This window comes from Crocodylus siamensis, chromosome 1 (genome assembly GCF_052110815.1).
Source record: "Crocodylus siamensis isolate JL-2025a chromosome 1, ASM5211081v1, whole genome shotgun sequence".
Classification (NCBI taxonomy): Eukaryota; Metazoa; Chordata; order Crocodylia; family Crocodylidae; genus Crocodylus; species Crocodylus siamensis.
The window spans coordinates 107,153,128-107,180,029 of NC_143395.1; the positions used below are offsets into that span (position 1 = coordinate 107,153,128).

The 26,902-nt window shown below is 42.0% G+C and overlaps 1 protein-coding gene across 4 annotated transcripts in view; it reads right to left on the reverse strand.

Moving 5' to 3' along the window:
- Window positions 1–26,902, reverse strand: part of MAP7 (microtubule associated protein 7) — a 182,771-nt gene that overhangs the window by 42,476 nt on the left and 113,393 nt on the right. For all 4 annotated transcript variants that reach the window (XM_090040020.1, XM_090040005.1, XM_090039993.1 and 1 more), the window contains exons 4-6: window positions 14,358–14,521; window positions 12,167–12,281; window positions 8,802–8,912 (exon numbers count right to left, since the gene is read on the reverse strand). In XM_090040020.1, coding sequence (XP_089896146.1) covers window positions 8,802–8,912; window positions 12,167–12,281; window positions 14,358–14,521 — 390 coding nt within the window. The remainder of the gene's footprint in view (window positions 1–8,801; window positions 8,913–12,166; window positions 12,282–14,357; window positions 14,522–26,902) is intronic.

The window sequence follows — 26,902 nt, forward strand, 5'->3', positions numbered from 1 at the left end:
GGTAAGACTTAGAAAAGTGACCCAATGATTATTGATCCTTTTTGAAGACAAAAATTTCAGAGAGAGCTCTGACCAAGAAAGTGCCATTGTTCTACAATTTTCTATTGAAAAGCTAAGACAACTTGTAATTCTGTCAGTGCCTAAAAACAGCTGGTTGATGATTTTTCCTAAGATCACATCCTCAAATTTTCTTAAGTAACCCTGGTATCAGCTCCTTTATTTGGACATAGGTCATTCACATAATTTTCAGGGATTTATATAGCTGAACACCTGTAGCAAAACTGAAAGTGTAGTGTAAAATTTATTCCAGCTGCCTGACTAGATAAAAATGTAATAAAAAACTACATAATGCTACTGAGCTTGAAAGGGAATTAATAACGTATTTTTAAGGCACGGCAAAATGTTAGCCAACCTGTTAGTTAAAAGCTTTTTCTTAGTAAGAATTGAAAAGTCTCCTGTCCTTTATTTAAAAGATATTCCTCAAGAGCAGTCACTCTCTCGATGACAACTGTAAGCCACTTGAATATGCTTATTACAGTCATCTCCACATTACGCCCTATACATTGGAAATAGTACATGAATGCACATGTGGGTGCATCAAGGGCAAAATCTGTCCGACTTCCTGAGACAGGTAAGAAGAGGACACAGAGTGACTAGTGCTATAGCATCCTTACAATCCTGCCTTAAGTTATGGGGCCAATTGGAGAGGTCAACAGTACTCCATGGCTTCAAGGTTATGGGGTCAGCTAACCTTGGGTGTATGCAAGGCTCCATGTAGTAGGCAACAGTGCAGCATTCTTGTTTTCTTTTAAAAAAGAAAAAGAAATAAAGAACCTAACACAAAACGCCAATGATCCCACAGGGTCCACACAGAAAATTTAGATAAGGGCACAAGGGCTGAGTCTCTGTAAAGCCTCAAAGTTGTTTCAGAATGCAACCTTAATTAATTAATAGGTCCTATGGCTAGTTTGGTACGAAAGACACTGTTAACGCTGCAGGGATTTGAATCTGTGATTCCAGGTATGAAAACCTGATCCTTGAAACATGGCACCACCTGCCATAAGGTGAATTATTTCTATGCTGGACTAGCATGCCATGGAATGGTATACACACCTTACAGCATGCAGTAGGTAAGTGACAGTACAGAAATGTAGGTGTCTACTGGTGCCTGCTGGCAAGTTTGAAATGAGGCTTAAGACTGTGAAGCAAGAGTCATACAACTATAAACATTTACAGCTTAAAACTGAAAAGGGCCAGACCTTGAGAAAAATATTTCCAGTCCCCAGCCCTCCTCACCAAGTCCTAGCCTTCAGACAGACCCCAAGCTTGCCCAGCTCATCACCAGAAGTAACCTATCTGCTGATCAACTGTCACTTAATGGGACTCAGCCCTGCCTTGACAATAACTTCCTTAACCTGTCAACACATCTCTACTGCCATAACAGTCAACACTCCCTATAGTACAACAATTAGAATCCACAGATCACATAAGTGTCTATTCCCAAGGATCACAACCTTAACATGGTGGAAAGGTTTGTGTGCTACCAATGACCTCAAAAATGATGCCATATGGAGTTATGTACTCCTGGTAGACTCCCCTGTGGCAACAAGGTTGAAAGTGAGGTTTCTGGAATAAAAACAATCCAAAAGTAGAAATAAAAAGTTCTCAACAGCGCAATACAAATCTCTGGTCACAATCCAAAAGTAGAAATAAAAAGTTCTCAACAGCACAATACAAATCTCTGGTCACCTAGGTTTTCCTTGGATTAAGGACTCTTTCCTGTGAAGTATCATGTGATTGTTAATGCACAATGGCATTCCCCACATTAAAAGACACATACAGGTGTCTTCCTCAAATAATAAGTCCTACAGTGATGGGCAAGTGGCAATGAGAGGAGGTACTAATAATTACTGAAAGCCTCTACTTACAGACTTACACAGAATGATAGTACTGTATGATGGCTGTTTCATGCTTGGAACTGAGACAGGTATGCAATCTGGAAGATGCAATCATGAATTAGAAAGCATATCTAGGATGTACTCTGCTTACCCCATATGGGGAAGGGGACAGAAAAGAAGCCTCAAAAAAAATCTGACTCATTTCACCTAACTTGAAAACCACATTCAGTGGGATCACACTATCTGTGGTCCAAATCAAGTAATTAAGTTTGCAACCTGGAATGTCTGCAACCCTCAGGGACAATCCTAACAGTGAACCAACCCAAGTGAAAGCACTCATGGGCAGAGAACTTGAAAAATTTGGTACTAACATTGCTGCACTCAGTAAGAACAGACATGCAAAAGAGGGTCATCTCACAGGGCATGGTGGTGGCTACAGCTTTTTTTGGGAAGGAAATGTCAAAAAGAAAAGACACATCCATGGTGTCGGTTTTGCTAAACTGAGATGCTAGAATTTCTGGCTGGCATCCACGACCAACAGACAACATGCTACAGTTGTCAATGCTTATACTTTGACCCTTGATGCAGATGATGAAAAAAAGGACTAAACTTGAGCAGGTCCTGCCATCACCCCAAGGAAAATAAGATAATTCTTTGTGGCACTTTCAATGCTAGAAAGTCAATTCAATTGGAATTCTTGTTCTAAAAGTGTTTGAAACAATCTCATCATCATGAACTACTTTTTCCACCAAAGCAACAAATGGAAGACATCTTGGATGCACATTTAACCTAACTGACTAAGCCATAGTGCATGCATGGGGTTGTTTTGACATTTGTTATCACGAGAGCTATGACCAGTGCAGATGCCTACAAGACAGATTAACATTTGATACATTTCATCATGTACTTTTGTATCATCCCCAAACAATGCAAACAAAAGAAGCAACTAATGAAGAGACTTGATATTGAGTGCTTGAAAGACCCTGCTAACAGCAATAATTTATAGCAGTGCCTCACTAATTGCCTCCGACCTCCATCATAATCTTGACAAAACTGATCACAACAGCTAGCCATGACAACACCGGGCTAGCTGAGTCATTGTACATCATTCAGATGGCCTATGTAAGAATCTCTTTATGGACCGTTTGAAGGTTGTTTAATATCTTGATAAACTGAGGGTTTGCTTCAATAGGTATTCAATGGCATTGCTTAAATACTGTTAAATAAATTAGGAATTGAGACTGGAATAATTTCACCAATTATTTTATTCTGTTCATGCCATCCCTTAAATCAAAATTCAACTCAATACTCACATTACAAATTCCACCTGAGTCCCAGGGTAGTTTCAGACCAATCGGAAGTACAGTAGACATGATCTTTGTTGCTACAATGATGCAAGAAGGGTACCATGAGCAACGCCGAGATCTTTACATCTTCATTGACCTGATTAAGGCCTTTGATTCAATCCATGGAAGGCCCCATGGAAGACCCTCATGAGATTTAGATGCCCAATGTAATTTGTTATCATGATCAGACTTGTTCATGACTACATGACAACAGTTGTCCTAAGCAATACCTTGGAAACAGACCTTTTCGCTATTAGAAATAGAGTCAAACAAGGATGCGTGATTGCATCATGTTTATATAGCACCATAAGGATGCCTGACAACCACCTCCCTAAACAGGTCCTATATTCCCAACTACCTAGTGGTCACTGCTCTAGAGATGGGCAAAGGAAGACAGTCAAGGACACCTTGAAGGCCAATATGAAGAAATGCGATATTAACATCAATACATGGGCGATCTGAATCATTCCCAAAGATGTTCGATTACTTTAAGCAAACTTGCCTCAGTACAGAGGTGGATAAAAAAAGAGAGACAAAGAGCTGTGACCTGACATCACCAAGATCTACTTCTTCCTCCCGGAACTATTTGCCACACCTCCGTTTGAACATGAAGATCTTGGATCAGCCTCCTAAATCATCTATGGACTCACTGATGACTCTCCTAGTTTTTGGGAGACTGTCACTCTCACATCAAGCGGCTGTTAATAACATGAGTCCATCCCAGAACCTGATATATCTCCTTCAGCGCACCAAATGCCTTCATGGCAACTATGTGGGTAAAAACAGATGAAAAACTACAAACCAGAATGAATGAGTACTGAAAAAAAGATAAAGGAAAGATACCCGAATATATGGGTAAGAGAACAGTTTTCACAGAAAAAAAAAAAAAAAAAAAATCACTCACTGTTTGACCTTACATTTCTGGTGCTCAAAAGAGGTCTACCCAACATCCTTAGGAAGTGAGCTTGGGAACAAAAGTTCATTGGCTTATTGGATACTAAATACCAGAGACTTAACAGTGACTTTATGGTCCATTATAGACAATGACTTTATGGTCCATTATAATCTCCCTGATTCTGGCTAACCTCTGCATGTGACAGGTGATAAAACCCTCCTGAACAATCCTGCTCCTCCCTTATCAAATTTTAACTGCAACTCTCTTGCCCATGGGTTACCTGATAATTTCTCAAATACCCTGTTTTTGCTTACATATGGAGTTTTTCACAAGATTTTGTTCCATCTGCTACTAGGCTGTGACTTGTTTCTCTCCCAGAGGCCCGAGGAAGGCTACTGTGATACCTGAAAGCTTGCCTATGTCTATCCCCACTATTCAGTTGGTCCAATAAAAGATATCACCCACAAGATTTCTTGCCACTCACATATTTCCTGGACTGTCATGGCAATAGTATCACCACAACACTATTAATACCTGATATTTATGCTGGCTGTTGATGGGAAAACAGTGTTAGCCAGCATCTTTTCAACAGCACATAGAGATGTCAGGTTGTGCATTATTTCCTTACACTTAGCTCAGGAAACCATGCAGTAGTTCTTTATAAATGCTGATTTAAAAATAACTTCTATAGAAAGTGCTTTGGATGTTCAAATACTGTACAAACCTTCATCAATTAGAAGCCTGTACATTCCTGTAAAAAGACATTTTGAAGAGTTATTTTTACATATATTTAACAAGCTGTTAGCTGTAATACAGCTTGGTTCAAAGGGAATTTTGCATAATAGATACTAGCACAAATCTGTACCTGCATCCTTCCTATCCATGTTACTAGAATCATAGAATCATAAAAAATGAGGGTTGGAAGGGACCTCAGGAGGTCGTCTAGTCCAAACCCCTGCTCAGTGCAGGACCATTTCCACCTAGATCATTCCAGCCAAAGCTTTGTCAAGCCAGGCCTTAAAAACCTCCAAGGATGGAGATTCCACCACTCCTCTAGGTAACCTTTTCCAGTACTTTACCACCCTCCTACTGAGAAAGTTTTTCCTAATATCCAACCTAAACCTCCTTTGCTGCAACTTGAGACCACTGTGCCTTGTTCTGTCATCTGCCCCCTCTGACAACAGTCAAGCTCCATCTTCTTTGGAACCCCCTTCAGGCAGTTGAAGGCAGGGCTGTGTGAAACAGCACCATTTCATTTTGACTTCCATTTTGCCATGTCCAAGGGACAGTGTTTCATTTCACTGTTTCAAAACACTGGTCCATTTCGTTTTGTCAAAACTGTTTCATTGTTTCAATGCTGTTTTCACTATAGGCTATAGTCCTGCCTATAGTGACTATAGTCATTTCCTGCCTGATTCAGATGGACACTGATGGAATGGTAGCCCCTTCTGAGGGCATGAAGCCTGCCAAGTTTCAAGGAGATAAGTGCAGGGGTTTTTGTAAAACTGCACCTCAAACTGTTCAAAGAAAAACTTGTATCACTTGCCAGCAGTGGCAGCCTGCTGTCATCCTGCACACAGACCCAGGGGCCCGCTCCCCCCAGGAGGAGTCTGCAAGAGTCCCGCAACCCTCCTGGGGGTGTGGATCCCCAGACCTGCGCGCAAGATGACAGCAGGCTGCCACTGCCGGCTGGGGCCAGCACCAGCACCGGTTTCTTCCTGGCACTTGGCGCGGGCTGCACCGGGCAGACGTGGGTGCTGGCACTGGCCCCAGCTGGCAGCAGCAGTCTGCTGAAACCTCATGCACAGATCAGGGCCTGTGGTCCCTGGGAAGAACTGGGGAAATGATCAGAGAGCTGGGGGAAGCAATCAAAGAGCTGGGGAATTGAACTGGGAGCTAGATGTCAATATCAGAGAGCAGCCCTTCCCCGCCCTTCTCCTTAGCTACTGTTTAGCTGCAAGCAAGCCTGGCTTCAAAACTAGAAATTTTTCAAAACTTTTTAGGCGCCCTTGTTTCATTTCAAAGCTGTTTCGAAGCCTCTCGTTTCGATTTCACTGTTTCGAGCTTGAAACGTGTCAAAATAGCTTTCAGTCTCTCCTCAGAAGTCATATGCCCCAGCCTCCAAACTATTTTTAATGCTCTCTATGGGACTCTCTCCAACTCGTCCACATCCTTTCTTAGGTGGGGGGGCCCAAAACTGGACACAGTACTCCAGATGTGGCTTCACCAGTGCAGAACAGAACTGAATAATTCCTTCCATCAACCTGCTGGCAGTGTTCCTAGTAATGCAGCCCTGTATGCTGTTAGCCTTCTTGGCAACAAGGGCACATTACTGACTCGTACCCATCTTATATCCACTGTAACCGCCAAGTCCTTTTCTGCATTCCATCCTAAGTTCAGGTTTGCTCTTGCCCTTGTTGAACCTCATAAGATTTATTTTGGCCCAGTAAATCAATTTGTGTAGGTCACTGAATCCTAGCCCTACCTTCTAGTGTATCTACTATACCCCACAGCTTGGTGTCATCCACAAACTTGCTGAGGGCACAATCCTTCCCATCTTCCAGATCATTAAGGAAGATATTGAATAAAGCTGCCCACAACCGACCCCCTGGGACAATCCACTTGATACTGGCTGCCAGCTAGACACTGAGCCATTGATTACTACCCATTGAGTCTCATAATCCAGCCAGTTTTCTATCCACCTTATAGTCCATTCATCCAACCCATACTTTAAAATACAACCAGCTCTCCTGGACTCCTTTCTCTCTTAGACTGGCCTCACAGGGGATGCTGCCCATCAGTTCCCTGAGGGAGTCAAAGTCTGCTTTTCTGAAGTGCAGGGTCCATACCCTGCTGCTTTCCTTTCTTCAGGATCCTGAGCTCAATTACCTTATGGTGACTGCTGCTCAGAAGCATCTACTTCTACATCCCCTCTCCCAATTCTTCTCTGTTTGTGAGCAGTAGGTCAAAAAGAGCACGGCCCCTAGTTGGTCTCTCTAACATCTGCACCAGGAAGTTGTCTCCAACACTCTCCAAAAACTTCCTGGATTGCCTGTACATTGCTGCATTGCCCTCCCAGATGAACTATGTATAAAATATCCATTTTACAAATCTGTTACAGTCTTTGGAATCTTTTTAAAACAGTCCACCTGACTGAAACTAACCTATTCTGTTTCTCACCAACCTATATAAGTGATTAGCAAAGTCAGCAACTGTGTGATACAGTCCTCATAGAAATATTTGGCATGTTCCTCAACCACCACTGCTTTCCCAGGATTTTTGCAACAACACTTCTGAAAATAAAGCCATATCTTTATTAATTGTAAATGCAAAACATCAAGGGTAATAAAATGAGTATCTTAAATTCTGAAGCAAAGGCAAAACCCTTTTGTTCTTGAATTAAATAATTTTCTAGAACTATGGTATACGTCTCTGGAACTAGCACATTCTCAACAACTACTTTAAACCATAAGAAACAATTTTATATAATATCTAATATTATATGTAATATTATTACCTATATTCATAAGTACTTATAATATAAATCAGACTCATACAGAAACATATATACTTTGTTTGGAATGAAAAGATGAGATCCTTTCTGCTTTTAGCTGCTAGATTAGGAATTTCTCACATGTGGATGGAATTAAAATACCCCTACACTGAAAATGTAGGAAACTAAAATAAGGGACGTGCAGGCCATTTTCTTTAAGAGACAGATAATGAGGATTTCCAACAAGTTTAAAAGTACAACTCAAAGTACAACCCAAAATGGCACTCCTAAAAATACATCATGGAGCCATCTTGTACAGCAAATCAAATCTGGGAGGTATGGCAGAAAATTCATTTTATCCTCTGCTGAGGATGAAGAAGTGGTTACTGCAGCATACTTAATCAAAAAGCTAGGTGCCATTTCTGATCAGAGGAGGCTATCAAACATACTATTATTTTACAAATCTCCTTTTAAGCTCATCATTACTTTTCATAAATCCTTGAAACAAAAGCAGCAACTCAAATACTGTATGTTACTCTCTTAATTAACAGGTCTGATTGTCAGTCCTTTGTGCAGACCTGCAAATATCAAAGCATTTGTGAAATGGAGCTGTCTTTTACAACTAAATGAACACAGAAAAAAAAATCAATACACAGACATCATACAAGCCACATCTTCAATTACGAATAAATCAGCCATGGATATATACTAACTGCTGAAGAACTTTGTGCAATGTTTTCAGAAATTCCAGAGTTAGAACCAAAATACAAATGAAAAAAGAAACATGATAACATGGCCCAATGGAAATAAATGTGCACAAATAAAATGGTTACATGCGCTATGAAGAGATGTATTGTTTCTATAATTGTATCTCATTTACTAAAAACCTGACAGAAGCACTGCTTTTATCACTTGCTAAATAAGATTTTTCAGGCAAGCTCTTTTTTTAAATATGAGAAACATTTTTCCTTGCAAGGAACACGTTCAACTATTTACTCCTTTTTACATTTGAAGTCTTTTCATTCCTGTTTAAATAATACACAGAAAATGACTTCAGATACTTATTTTATCTGCAGAGATTGTTAAAAACACACATTCATACCAAACTTTTTTTTTTTTTTTTTTTTATCTGTCTCTCTCTCTTTTCTTTCTTTTTTTTTTAAATGTACCTCTGTCTGGAGAATTTAGTAATGTTGCAGATGAGGAGGAGAGCCGCTTGTTAATGACTGGATCAACATGTTTCGAAAGGTTCATTGTTGAAACAGACCGCCTGTCTGGATCTAAAACAAATGGAGATAATGCTAATTGACAGCCCACATGCAATAATGCAACTTCCTAGTTCACTAGTGGGAGAAGGAAACAAGAACAAGAGAATTTCTGATCTACCACTAGAACTTAAAAAAAAAAGAATGAAATGATTTCTCAGCAAACAATTTATTGGTGACTTAAAAGATTTGGCACAAAGCTTTTAAAAAAAACTAAATTGCACATAAACATCCAGGCTATGAGTTAAGGTTTCATTGCGGAAGATCTGGGCTGCTAATGCACAAGATGAGGTGTCAATGTTCATCTCAATGCATTTACAGAAAGGTTGCCCTCTTGATTCAGGCAAAAATGGAAAATTAAGAAGGATATGCCTTCCTAGACATATCGATACCATTTATAAGAGAAGATATTTAGTAGTGTAGGGGGTCGATACCATGAAGAAATAGGCTAATATCATGAAGATACAGAACTGGAAGATAAAATACAAGGGAAGGAAAGTGAGGAGAAAGAGCAAATAATGGTGTGCACAGGAAAAAAAATCAAAGGTAAGACTAAAAGCTTAAGGGTTCTGTGTGGGCATCATATTCCATATGACAGAGTCATTTGTCTTCATATAAGGCAGGTGGAAAATCTAGTCAGTCCAATACTGCATGTAATGCAACAGACAAAGGAAGTAAATGCTCTGTGGAAGGCTAAAGAATATTTACAAGGCACAGGCTTTGTACATGGTATTAAAAGGGCTTTATTTTGCCTTTATGCTTGGTAGATTTTAGAATGCAGTGTCATACTACACCACTTGCACACTGAATTGATGCAAAGTCAGTATTTTCACTCTATTGAAATGGGATGGTTGCTTCACAAGTATGGATTATATATGCTTTCTGTTTCAAAAGAGGTTAAGGGCAGCAGAATAAAATGAGAAACTGGCCAGCCAAACAGGCAGACCCTGTGCATTCTCTTCTCTAAATTCGTTCGGGGGGAGGGGGAAACAAATACCTAAGTTAAAGCTCTTCCAAGGCAGATTTCTGTTTGGGAATCTGACAATGAAAAGATCAAAAGAGACTTAGAGTTTGTTCTTGGCTACTTTTATGACCCCAGCTCAGCAAAGTACTTTAAGCATGTGCTACAGTTCAACAAAACACTTAAGTTCATATATGGAAATCTAGTACAGCCTGAGCACATGCTTAAGTCATCTCTTAAATCAGGATTTGTCTGAACAATCTTAGCAAAGGTAAGGAGGTCATTTTTAAAAGAGATTATTTATCTTTCAGCTAGATTTTCATGATGCTTAGTACTTCAGCACTAGATATAGCTGTTCCTACCAACTGCATTTAAATACATTTGTTGCAGACAAAATTTGTTTTGCATGAAAATCCCCACTAATCCTTAATGGAAGGATTCCTTAATGCGCTTCGTATTAGTGATAAAGTGTATGAGACAGCTGTAGAAGGATGAAAAGGAGAGGATTTTTTTTCAATTTGATTTTTTTTTATCCACTACCACAGAACATGCTTTTGACATTGTTTTATCTATTGTTAGTTCACATGGAGCGCAAGAACATCCAATCGTTGATAACACTGATAAAAGAGAGTTGGAAAGGAGATGGATGGAACTCTGCGTTCCAGGATTTAAGCCACCCTAACTGCTGGTGATTAAGTATAAAGCACATCCACTTGAGGAAGTCTCTCCTACACATCTCTTGTCACCCAGTTCTTATAAACCATGTCCATGTACATTATTCCTCAATGCGTACTGTTTGGTTTGAATACTTCTGTTTAATACATAACTGGCCAAATATCATTCCTTGGTTAGAAAAGTGGTAAAATGTTTTCAATATTTTTTGAGCAAAATCCCAGCCAATGCAACTGATCAGATGCCTAGGAGATGGGCAGAATAAAAATAAATAGCAGTCATGTACAATAAAACAAAGTTAAGGCAAAGCCAAAATAGAGCCCAATGTCAGTATTCAAATTCTTCTTGAACTCCAAAGGAGCATTTTCATTTTTAGTTGCTCAGAATTGTTTGTAGAATTTGCCTCAAAGCAACATGATACAATACACTGTACACGTTGCATACAGTATTTCTGTGAATTGTGCCAAATCCTTTAAGTTAGTCAGTAATAATCGTCTGTACTTAAAACCACCAAAACAAACAAAAAACAAAAGCAAAACCAAACAAAACTAAATCAAAAAACATTAGGGGCTAACAACAATTCTAGTCTAGGCAGCATGATGTTAAGCATGCATCATGTCTAAGTGATGGTGGTTTAGTTACTGGTCCTATTTCTTGAGGACTAGCTACAGGGGAAGGAATTCACAAACCACGGTGACTTATGTACCAGGTTTTCTAGCACCACCCAGAGATCTGAAATGGTGCTCCAGGCCAGCTAAATCGAGAAAGGTGAATGATGATTCAACAAAAAAACCTAGGGACAGAATGCAAGACAAGGATGTTTTTCAAAGGAAAGAAAACAAAGAAGCAAGTAAGTTACACAAAGGTAAGGTAAGTAACAAATAGAACCTCTTTATAACCTTTAACACTAAATTTAAAATGAAATATATGCAAAGTTACTATTTGTCCTGCAGCAGACAGTTGCACATGTTATTCTTCCTTGATGAAAGTATGAAATAGTCATTGAAATGTATGCATTAAAAACAAAACACATTTCTTAAGCAGCTTACGTGGATTTAGATATCCATTTCAGATATGAAAAGGAGGAAAAATTTCTGTTACACTTAGCATTTTTGTCAATCATTAATTTCTTAAGGAGAAAAGGGGAAAAATCCTCCAAAGTTTGTGGTCCTGAATATTTGATAAATATTACAAATAATACAGTATTTATTAGAACATTTTCCCCTTCCTACTTATACGATTTCAAAAGTAAGACTTGATCATTGCCAGCAGAAATTCTTTATATAATTTTATGATACTCCCTTTGGTACTTGCATGCAGTGGCTTAGGTAGGCCTATACATACTCGTGTACTTATACAAGTAAAACAGCAGAAGTTAGAAGTTGTAGCTATACATAGAAGTGTAGGTTTAATTAATTCCTTGGTGAAAAGTAAACTTCAGTTTACTTTTCCTTTCTTTCTTCTCTGCCAAGTACAAAGTTAAGAAATTTGCTCATATTCAAAACAGTGCTAAGATGAAGCATAAAGAACATAAGCCAACTCACACTACAGCATCCTCCTGTTTATCAGAACAAGGCATACCCCAATCAGCATAAAGACAGAAACCTTGGCTGAGACACTGGATCTCCCCCTTTACCTGTGTTATTAATGCCGCTGCTATGAAGAGCTCCACCCCAAGACCACCTGTTTTGCTTTTGTTTCGGCTTCTGGCTCCTCTCGATTGTGCGGCGTACGACAGCTTCATGTCGCTCCTTACATGCAACAGGATAACACAAACATACCTGTTTACAGCATGGCTGTTTAACTAACTTCCCCATTGCTATAAACACTAACTACCACCCGCATATAATAAACAAGATGCACATTTTCCACACAAATCAGCTGGATTAAGTTTAAAACAGGACTTTCTGGCCATTAAAAAGTAAGAGGTTGATTAGAGACCAGTCACAACATGTGTGTTAATAGAGTCACTGGAGCTTCTAGCAGAAGTAAGGGCCCTGTTGCACTAGCCGCATGAGATGCACACTGAGAGAGTTTCTGCCCTGCACTGTTTAGACAAGGCAAAGAACAAGAAGCAAGGAATGGCCCAGAAGGAACAGTTGACTTGACCAAGGTCACAAACCAAGTAGTTACTGGATCAACTATTAAATTTGTATATGATGCATGCACTTTTTTTTCTGATGAGCTTTTCCAAATTTTCCATTCGCTATGGAAAAACGTGGTAAAATGAGGATTTTTCTCATTTTAAAGGAGAAATGTGCTATGTGTATGTGCACATGCACACGGCTAACAGCCAGCCTAGGGAGCAGCTCCCCACAGATAAATCTGGAAGGGGGAGGCTGGGGATTGAGGCCCTCATAGTTGGGGAAGGAGTTGGGCAGGGCTGGGGCTGGTATCCAGCTGGGGTGATGCATGGGGCTTGCAGCTGTAGGGCCTCAGTGGGAGGGGGCCACTGGTGGCTCATCTGGGGGGCAGAAGGAGGGGGCTGGCTCCCCACTGATGCACACACTCCCGGGGCAGCATGGGGGGCATGTGCTCCACAGATCCATGCGCAGGGTAGGCCCAAGGGTGGGCTGCCCACTGCAGGCTTGTGCTCCCTGTCCCTGGGGCCTCTGTGGCCCAGCATGTGGGACCCATTGTGGCAGGGCAGAATAGGATGGGGAGGCTTGTGCCATTGCTGGGAGCACCATGCAGTCATGGTGAAGTGCCCCTGCCAGCCCAGCAGCAATGGGGGTGGCAGCATGGAGCTGTGCCCCTCAGTACTGCTGGGCAGGCAGCGGCTGCGCCTTGTTATGGCGGCGTGGAGCTCTCAGCAGCAGGAAGAGCCACCCCCATCGCTCTGCTCTGGCCTGCTGCACTGGGTCTTACCCACTGGGCTGTAGAGGCCCCAGGGTGAGGGCAGCAGGGTAGGGAGCCCAAGCCTGCAGTGGGCACTCTGCACCTGACCCCCACCATGGGCTTTGCTCCAGCTGTGCTGCACATGGGGGAGGGGGAGCCATGGGCAGCAGCTGGGGCTTGGGCACTGCTGTGAGGGCAGGGGCTACAGACCCAGGTTCCTGGCCCCATAGCGCTGGCACCTGGGAGCCCAATCCAGCAGGGGTGGGGGCCTGTGGGTGGGGAGTGAGGCCCCAGTGGCATGGACAGGGCAAGAGCACGTCAGGGCTGCTCAGCACTACAAAACAGTGGCAGCAGCTGGACCCATGTCTTGGTGAGCAAAGGGGGTAGGGGAAGCTCTGATTTTCCATGATAAAGAACCCAAAATAAATCATAAAAATGCATAGGTATTTAGAATTTATTTTTTTATAGTGATTGAGACATTGGTAGGCTTCCGTATGGATTTTTAATGGTAAATATATCAGTAAAGCATTATGTTCAACTGATATCTATATATACGGTGGCATTTCATTTTAATTGTGGATTTGGGGTTTTTTAATCAGAGAATTTGCAGGGTTTTTAGCAGGAATTTGTAATTTTAAACAAAGAAAATCAGGATTCTTTCCAATGAGCAACTTATTAGCTAGCTAGTACTTAACTACACTTATACCAAAGGGCGAGCAAGCTAGAGACAGTCAGCAAGGAACTAAGCAACTCATTTTTGGGTATTACAGCACAACTGAAGACAAGTCTACTATAAATAAAACATGTTCCCCAAGTCCAGGTAGATCAGTTTAGCAATGTTTAAAAAGCCTTTCTTTTACAATCTATCCTGAATTAATTTTGCCTTATATTCCAAGTCTGCTGCTGACTTTCAAATAAAATGCTACTTTGCTTATTGCTACTGCATCTAGTAGAAAGCAAGCTGAGAGGTTTAAGGGACTCTCTCTTACCTTGTCCTCTTCTATTCTCTGTCTTCGTTTCTCCTCTACTGCAGTTCGCCTTCTCTCTTCTTTCAGCCTCTGCTCTTCTAATTTCTTTCTGCGTTCCTCCAGATGTTTTTCATAATGTTGCCGTGCTCTCTCTTCTCTTTCTAACCAAACGGATTCTCTTGCAGCTATAAGATAAGCAGAAGTATACATCTGTTTGGAATTGCGATACATCCTGGACTGCCCACATAAGCTGAGCAACTTTTCTTCAAGTGCATGAACTATATTCACATAAATCATTTTATTGTAAAATCTGATTTAAGATTATGAAATTATCTCATAGTATTTTTAAATTCCTGAACCAATGTATGCATGTATGTATCCCAATTTTAGAGGGAATGTCTAAGGCTGTTTCACACCCACTGGGCAGTGGAGGACAAAAAATATACTCAGATCTGCTAAGTTGTAAATATGAAATTGTTAAAAAAAGGTAGCAGACTTCTATTTACCTAAAAGCCTCAGACAATTTACAGCACAGCAATATTAACACTTCAGAAGAAAACTAAGACCGACATGGTATCCATGCAAAACATACATCATTTTAAGTATGAGAAAAGTTAATGAAACTTAAGTATTTTGACAAATGTAGACCCTTTTTTGAGTTCCAGTGAAAACTGAAACAAGGCTAATACAAAGTGGTTTAATTTTCTATTGTTCATGGTTCTTACAACTCTACCTTAAGACTCCTAACTAACAGGATATAAAAACAAACACATACCTGGTTCTGGGCAATATTTCATAGTAATTCTCAACATTCATCCAATGCAAAAAAATGTTAATCACTCTTTCTGACCGCTTTTTACCTGCTCTCAGGATAAAAGGAAAGGTGAGTACCATTCTCCTTTGTAATAAAGAGGTTAGACGTTATAGTTTTATGGGACCTGATCTAACTCCAGCTGACTGATGGGAGCTGGACTGGACCTCAGTGACTGACTCTGTATCAGCAGCTATCTCTACTGTTCTGTGAAGTGACAACTTATTCACCAGAGACTCAGGAACTAAGGTGAATGTGTTGTAACAAACTACATAGTTTCTGCTCCTGAAATGTCTTGAACAACTTGTTTTAGAAATGCTAACTGATACAAACATGCAATGGAGTTGAATATTATTCTCCACAACTTTTTGAATGTTCATACAGGTTCTGTCCAGAACATAGGCCCAAAACACGTTCTGCTTTAACTTGCTACCGTCTGGTAAGACTGGACCTGTTCCATAGCTGTCATGCAAGTTTCAGGCTTCAGGTTTTCATTTTTGTTTGCTTTTGAAATATCTATGACATTTTACACTAGAACCTTCAACACATTGATGAGCAGAGCTGTGTACATGAAGGGAAAAACAACACAAATGTCACTGAGAACTGTGTGGGAGGCTAATAAAGAGAAGGAGACCATTGACAGCACTCCAAAAAAGAAGCACATGAATCAAGTGTCAGCAAGAGCTTTAGTTACCAAAAGGGTCAGAAGCCTCTCTTCCTAAATTCGAGACAACAATTTATAAATGTATATGGAGAGTGAGACTGCTGGCACAACAATGTCACAATGACATGGCACAACAATGTCACAGTTAGAGTGCTGGCACAACAATGTCTCCCACTGGATAACTCCAACTGTCAATCACTTTGTATATTGCAAATACATACTAACAAGAAAAAACAAAATCTTTGCAAATGTTCAAAACAAGACCTGTGACTTATTTTCTTACAGTTCAATCCCATCTGAGTTTTCACTGTGCCCTCCACATGAGTCTTCCTGGGAAGAACCCTAAACAAATCATGGCCTCCTGGTATATAGTTTGTGTGCATGTTCTAAACTGCATGTGCACATGTGCATATGCATATTTCCTTCCAAAATGTACAGCTACAATATGTTCCAAATACACTTTGCACCTGTTGTCTCTACCTGATGGGAACACTTTCAAGTAATTTTGGCTTTTCAAACACTGCACAGAGAAAAATGGGTGGCGCCAATCATTTTGCTGCAGATGCAGAACAGCAAAGAATTCTGAATGGGAGTGACACTTGCTCGTGACAGATGAGCAACTGGAACAACCTATCCTGTGGGATCATGGAAAACAAAGGTTGGAAGAGACTGCAGGAGTTCATTTAGTCAACTGGCTCTCAACCTTTTTTGTACCGTGACCCATATGTAAACATCCATGGCCAGTCCTGAACCAGTATCCCTCACTCCCAACCTGCTGCCCCCTGCCCCATGTGTGGGGTGGGGGTGGGGTGTCAGTGGGGGCCCCAAGCATCCTTTTGCAGGCTGAAACTCTGTTAGCCTGCAAGAGAAAAGGTATAGAATCTAATTGTTGGAGGGTTGCCATACATTTGTCCAAGCTGACCTGTACCTGACAGTAAGATGGGAGGAAGGGGTGGAGGCAGAAACTGCAGAGGGAAAGTGGGGGGGGAAGGGGTGCAGGAGGCTATTGTGGGTCTGACTATGGCCCCAACTGAGGCTCAGGGCCAGAATCAGAGTCCAGCAGCCACCTACCCTTCCCCACTCTGTACATGAAGCTAAGATGAGGGCTCCCCCCCATGCTGAAGAGTCCCTTATCTCTGTTTGGGTACACCGTTCATGTTATGGAACAGTGTGGTACATCGCTTCAATTTCCCAGCCTGTGCGTCTGCTGGCTTCAGACACAGTGGGCCTTAAAGGAAACTGTCACAAACAGGCTTTCAGAAAGCAATTAACCCTTGTCATTGCCCTGAACCATTGCTCTAGTGTAAGCCAATTCCCAAAAGCAAACCTTTAAATAGCATTTTCTAGCCATTAGAACTACAAAACAAATTGAAGGTGAGCAGAAGACTTCCAGATCTTCCAAGATCATCTGGATCATCCTTCATGCCTGGAGTCTGTTTACTGAAGAAAGACGATCCGTGAGGGGCCAGCAGGGGAGATTATGCTCCAACCAACACAGGTTCATTAGAGGCAGGTCCTGTCAGACCAACCTGGTGGCCTTCTATGACCAGGTCACAAAATCCTTGGATGCAGGTGTTGCAGTGGATGTAGTCTTTCTGGACTTTAGGAAGGCCTTTGACACTGTCTCTCACCCTATTCTCGTTAAAAAATTAGGAGATTGTGGGGTCAATGCCTACGCAGTCAGATGGGTCGCCAATTGGCTGGAGGGCTGCACCCAGAGAGCGGTGGTGGATGGGTCATTTTCAACCTGGAAGGATGTGGGCAGTGGAGCCCCCCAGTGCTCCATCCTCGGGCCCGCACTGTTCAACATCTTCATCAGCAACTTAGACAAGGGGGTGAAAAGCACCCTGTTCAAATTCACACATGACACTAAGATGTGGGGAGAAGTGGGCAAGCTAGAAGGGAGGGACAGGCTGCAATTGGATCTGGACAGGTTACAGGGGTGGGCAGATGAGAACAGGATGGGATTCAATACTGACAAGTGCAGGGTACCAGACCTAGGGAGAAAGAACCAGCACCATACCTATAGGCTGGGGAACTCCCCTCTAGTCAGTGCAGAGGCAGAAAAGGATCTCAGAGTTATTATAGGCTCCAAGATGAACATGGGCCGCCAATGTGGGGACGTGGTCAGGAAGGCCAACCGTACCTTGTCATGCATCCACAGATGCATCACGAGCAGGTCCAAGGAGGTGATCCTTCCCCTCTATGCAGCACTGGTCAGGCCGCAGCTGGAGTACTGCATCTAGTTCTGGGTGCTGCACTTCAAGAGTGATGTGGACAACATGGAGAGGGTCCAGAGGAGGGCCACTTGCATGATCAGGGGGCAGCAGGGCAGGCCCTATGAGGAGAGGCTACGGGACCTGAACCTGTTCAGCCTCCACAAGAGAAGGCTGAGAGGGGATCTGGTGACCATCTACAAACTGGCCAAGGGAGACCAGGAGGCAATGGGAGAGTCCCTGTCCACCTGAGCACTACGGGGAGAAACAAGGAATAATGGCCATAAGTTGGCAGAGAAGTAGATTCAGGCTAGATATCAGGAGGCGCTACTTCACAGTCAGGGCAGCTTAGATCTGGAACCAACTTCCAAGAGAAGTGGTGCTCGCCCCTACCTTGGGGGTCTTGAAAAGGAGGCTAGACAACCACCTTGCCGGGGTCGTTTGACCCCAGCAATCTTTCCTGTCCATGGCCGGGGGGTCGGACTTGATGATCTGCTCATGTCCCTTCCGACCCTACCAATTATGAAATTATGATCTGCACTTTTGGAGAGTACTTTGGCATGTTTGAAAGTCCTTCCTGAAGGAAGGTAAGGACAAAAAAAAAAAAAAAAAAAAAAAATCCAAAATAGCTATGCCAGTGGCTCTGGTCCTGTAATTATCACCTTTATTCCAGCTGGAGAATTAAGTATCATGACAGCAGTTTGTGTTATTTTGTATCCTACATGTTTATCTTTTTAGATACATATTCATAGAAAACTAAGGAATACAAGGAAAAAAGTTGTCCTTGGATAAATTCCCCTAGCTTTCCCCACGAATATATTACTCCAAAGGGCAATATATGTTTGTCTTCTCACAGGGTAGCAGAAGTAAACCTTCTGTCCCTGTGCAATTTGGCAGATTAGATTGAGGGCACTGCTTATGGAAGTTCCTGTAGAAAACAGGTGTGGGATCTGGCCTGTCACGATCAGCAGGTAGAGAGAATAAAGAAAACAATATATTTGAGAGTTCAAGATTCCTATTCAGGTTGATAGAGGCTGAAAATATTTTTCTGCTTAAACATTGGCGTGTAAGGACTGCCATTGCTGACAGAAGGGGAGGAGCGAGGGGGGCACAACTCTGTGCCGCTGCCGTTGCCCCTGCTGCTGCCAGGTGTCGGTCTGGCTGGGCTGCAGCTCCACTCCCTCCCGCTGGCACAGAAGTTGTGCCACCGCTGACAACCCTACTGCTGCCAGGCCCTGGCTCTGGCCGGGCTACAACCCCATGCCCCACACCCCTCTGTCAGTGCAGAAATTTGTGGGGACATGTGTTCCCCAATGCACCCCCTCCCCAATGCATTGCCTATGGTTTTAAAGTCACAAAGAGATATGAGCTAAACTAAAAACATAAAAACAAGTAAAGTCGATTTTTTAAAAAAAATGTAAAGCACCTAAAAAGCCACGAGCAGTTCTTTACCTAATACCCAAAGAAAAATGAAAGTCCCTCAAAGCAAAATGCTTCTTCATTTTAAGTTTCCCAGCTATCTGTTTGGACAGCCTGGTGAAGCTTTCAGTGATGAGTATAAATACTAGGGATTATTGTTTATTATTACTCTCAAGAAACAAGCATTTCTGTTTTTGCATGTACTCACACCTCTAAATATTCATTACTTTCTTAGTAGCAATTGTTCTCAAACGAACTCTCATTAGCAGCAGAACATATTGTTTTGACTGCTTTCACTCTTTGCAGGATGTGCCAAGAAAAGTTTTACAAAAGTGTGAGCATAGAAGTGTTTGCACCTCAGCTAAATTATATATACCTTTCACAGAGAGAGAAATACTGCTCTAGAAACACATAAATGCAAGGAAAGTTAATATTTCAAGCAATGAGCAAAGACTGAAGTGTTGAAACTCAGAAAAAATTTGCTTTTCCTTTTTTTGTCTCACACACTTCCCGTAAACTTCTTTTCGCAGCTGTTGTCATAGAAATTCACAGACTGCAACTTGTATAAGAAAGCAAACTATTTACAAATCATACATCTAATCTATCTACAAATTATGTGTAGTATAGTAGCACCCATTTCTCGGTTGTCTTCAATGAAGGTTTTTGATCTTGACCCATCAAAAACATTTATATGCCTAAAACATTACGCATATTTATATGCCTATATATATATTTGTGTGCCTAAAAAATAACAGTGCAAGACTATTCATGATAAAACCAGGGTGGAAAAAAAAGAAACTACACTGAAGGCTGTGCTAACCTATTAGATAAGGTACAAAGAGCAAATCATAGGATATAACAATGAATGCATAAGCATGAAAGCATGACTCAGTGGCTGAGGCCTAAGAAAGTTATTAACAGATCTTGCCTGTTTGCATATTAGTACCCCAACCTGTACACTAGCTAGATATAAGAACACTGGCCTTGTCAACCTCTCCCTTCTCCAGTATTGACTCAATTCATAAATCCATCAATACCTTTAGTGTTTTTAATCACCTTTTCTAGAGCTCATAAGATACTTTTCACTCTGAATTTATTTCTAGTTTATTTTGATCTCATCATAAGACTCCTCCCACAGGCAATCAAATTAAAAAAAGCACACTGGAAAAAAAATGTTAAGACTGACCAAAAAGACACATCACAGAAATGCAGGTATTTTTGGTGCATCATTTTGAACTTGCAATGGAACAGCATAAAGGAAACACCAGACCATGAGTATTAAAGGGACACTTTCAACTTGAAACCAGTCAGTTTTACCAAGGTCAATTGGTATAATTGTGATGAAGCAGACTTACTCCTGTACGACATGCACATTTCTGACATATGTTCATTGGTGAAATGTTTGTTTTGATATAACTAAACCTGCTTTGTTATCTCTCTTTCCAGTTGGTTAGAAAGACCCAAACAAACAACAAGGTGCATATGTTTAGCAGGGGCATTAGGACAGGATGCAGGCGGAAAAGAAATGTATGGGTGACTTTCTTGCTGCTTGAACACTGGTGGGAATCAACTGGAAGCAATGAGAGATCTACTTTTTCATCAGTTCCCTAGCACCTACACCCTCCCAGCTCCTCTTCCCCTGGTTCTGCTGCGGGGCTACTCAATCTATTTGCTCCCTGGGTTACTGTCCTTGCAGAATCAGAATGACCTAGGACTTTCCTTTCCAATATTTTCTACTATGGCCATCTTAAATGAAGGGATTATTTTAATGGAAGATTCTCTAGCATTCAGCAGCTTTGCAGTCTTCTATTATTTTTGATTTTACAGGACTGTCATCAGCAATTGCTTCTCATCTTCCCATAGTTTCACCTTACCTTACTGCCAAATCCTCCATTCTTTCTCTCTGAGACACGGATCACCTCCTTGCCCCGTTAGCAATAAAATGGATCACCGGTTCTTTAACCAGAGCTAAAAAAGGGAACGTTCCATCAGCCCACTGAAATGGCTGACTACACAAATTAAAGGTGAACTTCAAAGCTATAATTAAAGCTGAGTTAATGTCAGATCCTTATGAGGAGGCTCCCGACTAACCATGCTGTGGGGGACACGCACCACAGAAATTTTCAAACTTATCTTTTCAAATATTATTTTCTTGTCTTAGAAATCCTCCTGGCACTTCCTGGGCTTCTGATGATATCCCGGAGTGAATCATTCTCTAATGTCACTGATCTCTGGCTCCAGCAAGGTTTCTGATTTTAGTGTTGTCAGAATTTCTTAAGTTCCAGAAAACTAGGGCAAGTCAGGAGGAGTTCACAGAAGGAAAACCATTTTTTTAAGCCAAAGTGATTAACACAGCCTGGTTAATCAGGGCATTCAGCACATACTTCCAGGCTTATCCTACTTTGCAGTTTACCTCAGACTCTTAGAAGAATCTGTTGTAAAGAATTGCATGTAATGCCTTTTTCCCTCCACAAAGATGCTCTAAAACTGCCACATCATTATGTAACACTGTATTGATGCAGTACTGTTTTGAGGAAGCATCTAAAAGTTGCAATCATGGACGTGCTGTGCTAGGTGCTGTACAAGCACAAAACAAAGAGTCAGGTTCTTGCCCAAAAGCTGAAAACCCCTTCTGGCACAGGGAAAATACTCCATTGCTAGAAATGAATGCTTATATGCAGCCTAAGAGGGGAATACAAAAACAGCATTGTGCTCCCACCCAGAGCCGTCCCTTTTTGGTGGGGGGGCTTTGTGAATCAGGGCAATCTTCCCAAGCCCCACGGACAGTGCTGTACAGACTATGTTTAGTTTCGGATTCGGCTGTTTCAGAAGACACCGATTCGTTTTGGTGTTTCAGATCACCGTCCCGTTTTGATTCGGCCAAATCTGTTTCAGAGTTTTGACGCTGTTTTGGAGATTCAGATCAGCTGGGGAGAGGCAGGCACAGCCAGGTGGCTGCAGGTTCTCCCATAGCTCCTCTGGCTGTGCCTGCATCTCCCTGGGTGGGGGGAGCCATGGGAGAAGCCCCCATGGCTGCCCTGACCGGACCCATCCTCCACCCAGCCCCAGCCTCCCAGTACTTTAAAAGGAGGGCTGTGTTGGACTATTCCCGGGGGGCATCTCCGAAACATTTCAAATGGTTTCGTTTCACTTCAGATGGTTTCGTTTAATTTTAGACATGTTTTTGAGCTTTTTGTTTCATTTCAGATTTGGTGTTTTGGGTGCCGAAACATCTCCAAAACAAAACAACAGCCGAAATTTTGCACAGCCCTACCAGCCGCTCACCACCCCCCACCACAGGCCCTGCACAGGCTGATATGCCCCAGGCCCTGCACAGCACTAAGGTCAGTGCTGCTCCCAGCCCTCATCTACACTCAACTTACACTGCCTGGCTATCATGGATGATCTGGATCATTAAACAGAATGGGAGGTTGAAGATTTAATGCAAGAATAGATTTAATGAAACATTAGTAATAGATTTAATGAAATAGATTTAATGAAAGAATCCCAGGGTTACTCATCTAATCCTGTGTGTCTTATTGTATCAAAAGACCATAGTTCTCCATATTGACACTTACCCCTGTAACTGCCAACTGATAAGAGACATTTTGTTTATGTTAATTGCAGACATTTATCATGGGAGAAAAAACAAGGAACAATAGAAAACGTTATTTCAAAAACAAAAGCCACAGCAGTTGACAGGACCAAGAAAGACCTTCACTAGTTAAAAAAGCTAGTAAAAATAATGGGATCATGTCAGCCAAAATCTATAAGGTCTATGCAGAGTCTACAAGCAATGCAAGAAATAGCTTATGACAGTGGGAAGCAGAGATGGAGCACACAGAAATTTCAGCATGAAGATGAAACAGTCATTTTACACGTCTACCTGATGAGAGGGGATATCCGCCTATAAGTAAAAGTAAGGCCAAATACAAAGTTGCACAATAGCCAAGGAAAAATATGTAGAAAACATTTAAAACACTCTGAATCATTCATACTTTTATCATTTTTTACAAAAAAGAAAAAAGAGGGCCCTAGGCTCTGGCCCCACCTCTTGAACCCAAAGTAAGTTTTATATTCTGCATTTAATGATCAGTGGCTAAAAATATAAATGTGATAGTTTCTGGCCCACTGAGGACAGGAACCAGAATCTAGGACCCTCTGCCCCCCAGGACAGCATCCGTGTCACTGAGCCATACCCACAAGCTTGCTCCTCTTTCAGTCCCATGCATCTCCCACTGCCAATATCTGGCTGCCAATAGTGGGGAGGGGGCAGGGTGCTCTCAGTAATGACTATCTCAAGGCCTCATTCCTAGGGTGCTTGACCAAGAAGTGGGAGATGAAGGTTTAAACCTTGCGGTAAGGGAGGGCCTAGAACTTGCGTCTTCCATTCCCCAGGCAAATAGTCATTAGTGATGATTCTTCTGCAACTACCATTTCAGGGATTTTACATGGAGTTTACATGCCTACCCAACTGGAACAGGCTCATGACAGCATATGAGAAGCAGATATTTCTAAGCATATGCACCAGGGCAAGTCAAGTTTGAAGAGTAGAGTGAAACAAAATACCACTTACGTGGCTAAAGTTAGCTGCATAAGATGCTCTTACCTGCTGAACAGGGAGCTGTACTGGGGCCTATGATGTCAAAACCCCTGATCTGAAATCAGATGTAATTCTATTTTTCTCTTGTAAAATGGCCTACTGTACTGCTGTTGTGAATAAGATAAATGCGATACATAATATAGTGTACTGCAGCCAGGGCAAGTGTGGAAAATAACACCACTGGTAAAAAAAAATGGTAGTATTTGCTATATAACACACAGTCAAGACCTTCACTCCCTGTGTGTAGCAGCGCATATGGAGCTGGATAACCTTCCATAACTTCTGAAACCTGGAACCATAGAGAACTAATGTTATACTTGCAAGTCGGAAATAGTTAAAGCAAATTTGCCTGAGTTTGACAGATAATATATTGGATATTAAACTGATACTGATCTAGCAAAAGAGAGGGAACAAGTCAGATCAGTTGTCACTGGAAGACTGATGTAAGGAGACCACCTGTAATTCAATTTGCTTGAATACATGATTGAAAAAAAATCTGTCTAGATTTGCAATATTGTTCATTGGTTTATTAAACCATTCACTTTTTGGTCTGTTAGAAAGTCCTCAATTATAGTTGACAAACCTCTGAAGGCTTAACAATTGCCCTGAATCTATGGGATATTTCTAAAATTAAATTTCAACTTTTAGCTCTAGAAAAAGTTTTTTCCTTTTTCTTCAGCTACTAGAATGCACTGCAGTGCAATACAAGGTATTAATAAAATCCCAATTCCCGTTTGCAGTAAGAGCTAAACTCATACAAAATCTCATGCAACTTCATTTTTTCAACAGCATAGATGTTTTAGACATCTCTCTGAGAATGCATAGGATACAAGTAACTGGCTACCTAAATTCTATACAGAGACATACAGCCAATCTGCCAGTCTAGACATCATTGCTTTGCTAATAATGTAATACACAGGGCTTAGACAGCTATTAAATCAAAATGTTGATGGACAAACAGATGAAGTATACTGCCAGCTGCAAAATAATATTTCATGCAAGGATACACAATGTATTCATGCCTCACTGGGGTATGCTGAGCTCTCCATTTGGGAATGAAGCAATTTCACATCAGTTTATTAAGATGCTATATTGCATGCAATTGTTATATGTCACCATTCAAAGGTGAACCATTCCTCAACACAACACAATTTAAAACATCATGTCAGCCCTAGGTGTTCATTTCTCAACAGCTGGGAAAACAGAATTCAAGGGCAGTACAGGAAAGCACCTGCCTGTAGCCCATTCTGGGGTAAAATGTGCTGAACATGAGTGATAGGCTATTATTTTGACCCCCAAAATAAATTTGGGAGGTGGGAATCTCATGGATGACATATTAAACATAGGTTCAGGAATTCACATCCACCATGGAAACTGCAAGTAGGTGCATCTCAGATTGCCTTTTATCCTACCCACTAATTCTGATTTCCAGTCTAGCAGTAGGGTTGTGGCAAACTGCCTGACACTCTATCTACTCCTTCCTGAAAGGTGAAAGAAAGGCTTTCCTACATTCTGGATTAACAACAGTGGTTCATCCAAGATCCAGTAAATTCCAGAATGCTATAATGGAGAAAGACAGCGAGGTGGCATAAGCAATGGGATGGTAAAAACTGGTAAAACAATGCAAGCAAGCTGTTGCCCCCAACTGCTGCTAATGTGACTTTGAAAAACATGGAAAATCCCCCCCAAAAACAGCGCTTTACTGGAAGAGGAATTGTATCAGTTTAACCTAAGATGTGGGGGGACGTGGGCACACTGGAAGGAAGCAACAGGCTACAATCAGACCTAGACAGGTTACAAGGGTGGGCGGATGAGAATAGGATGGGATTCAACACAGACAAGTGCTAGGTGATGCACCTGGGGAGGAACAACCGGCACCATACCTACAGGTTGGGGAACTCCCCTCTTGTCAGCACGGAGGCAGAAAGGGATCTGGGGGTCATCACTGACTCCAAGATGAACATGGGCCGGCAGTGTGGGGAGGCAGTAAGGAAAGCCAACCACACCTTGTCATGCATCCACAGATGCATCTTGAGCAGGTCCAAAGAGGTGATCCTCCTCCTCTATGCAGCACTGGTCAGGCCACAGCTGGAGTACTGTGTCCAGTTCTGGGCACCGCACTTCAAGAGGGATGTCGACAGCATGGAGAGGGTCCAGAGGAGGGCCATTCGTATGATCAGGGGACAGCAGGGCAGGCCCTATGAGGAGAGGCTATGGGACCTGAACCTGTTCAGCCTCCAAAAGAGAAGGCTGAGGGGGGATCTTGTGGCCTGTTACAAACTAGTCAGGGGGGGACCAGCAGGCATTGGGGGAGTCACTGTTCCCCCACGCACTGCCAGGAGTGACCAGGAATAACGGTCACAAGCTGGCAGAGGGTAGGTTTAGGTTAGATATCAGGAGGCACTACTTCCCAGTCAGGGCGGCTAGGGTCTGGAACCAGCTTCCAAGAGAAGTGGTGCAGGCTCCTACCCTGGGGGTGTTTAAGAGGAGGTTAGACGAACATCTTGCTGGGGTCATTTGACCCCAGTACTCTTTCCTGCCATGGCAGGGGGTCGGACTAGATGATCTGCTCAGGTCCCTTCCGACCCTAGAAACTATGAAACCTGGCTCACTCAGTGACTATATAGCTCATGTGCTTCAGTAGGGCTTTTTGATGCTGACTGAATCAGCTATTAAAGTGCCAAAAAGTCCCGCTGAAGCACTCCAGCTATACAGAGGCCAGGCAGGTTGGGTCACATTGACACCATTCCTTTCCTGCATCTCATTCTCCCCACACCTGTCTGTAAGGACCCTAGGTCTCCCACCTAAATCCCCAAGAGTGCACCATGATTCACTGACAAGATACAACAGACA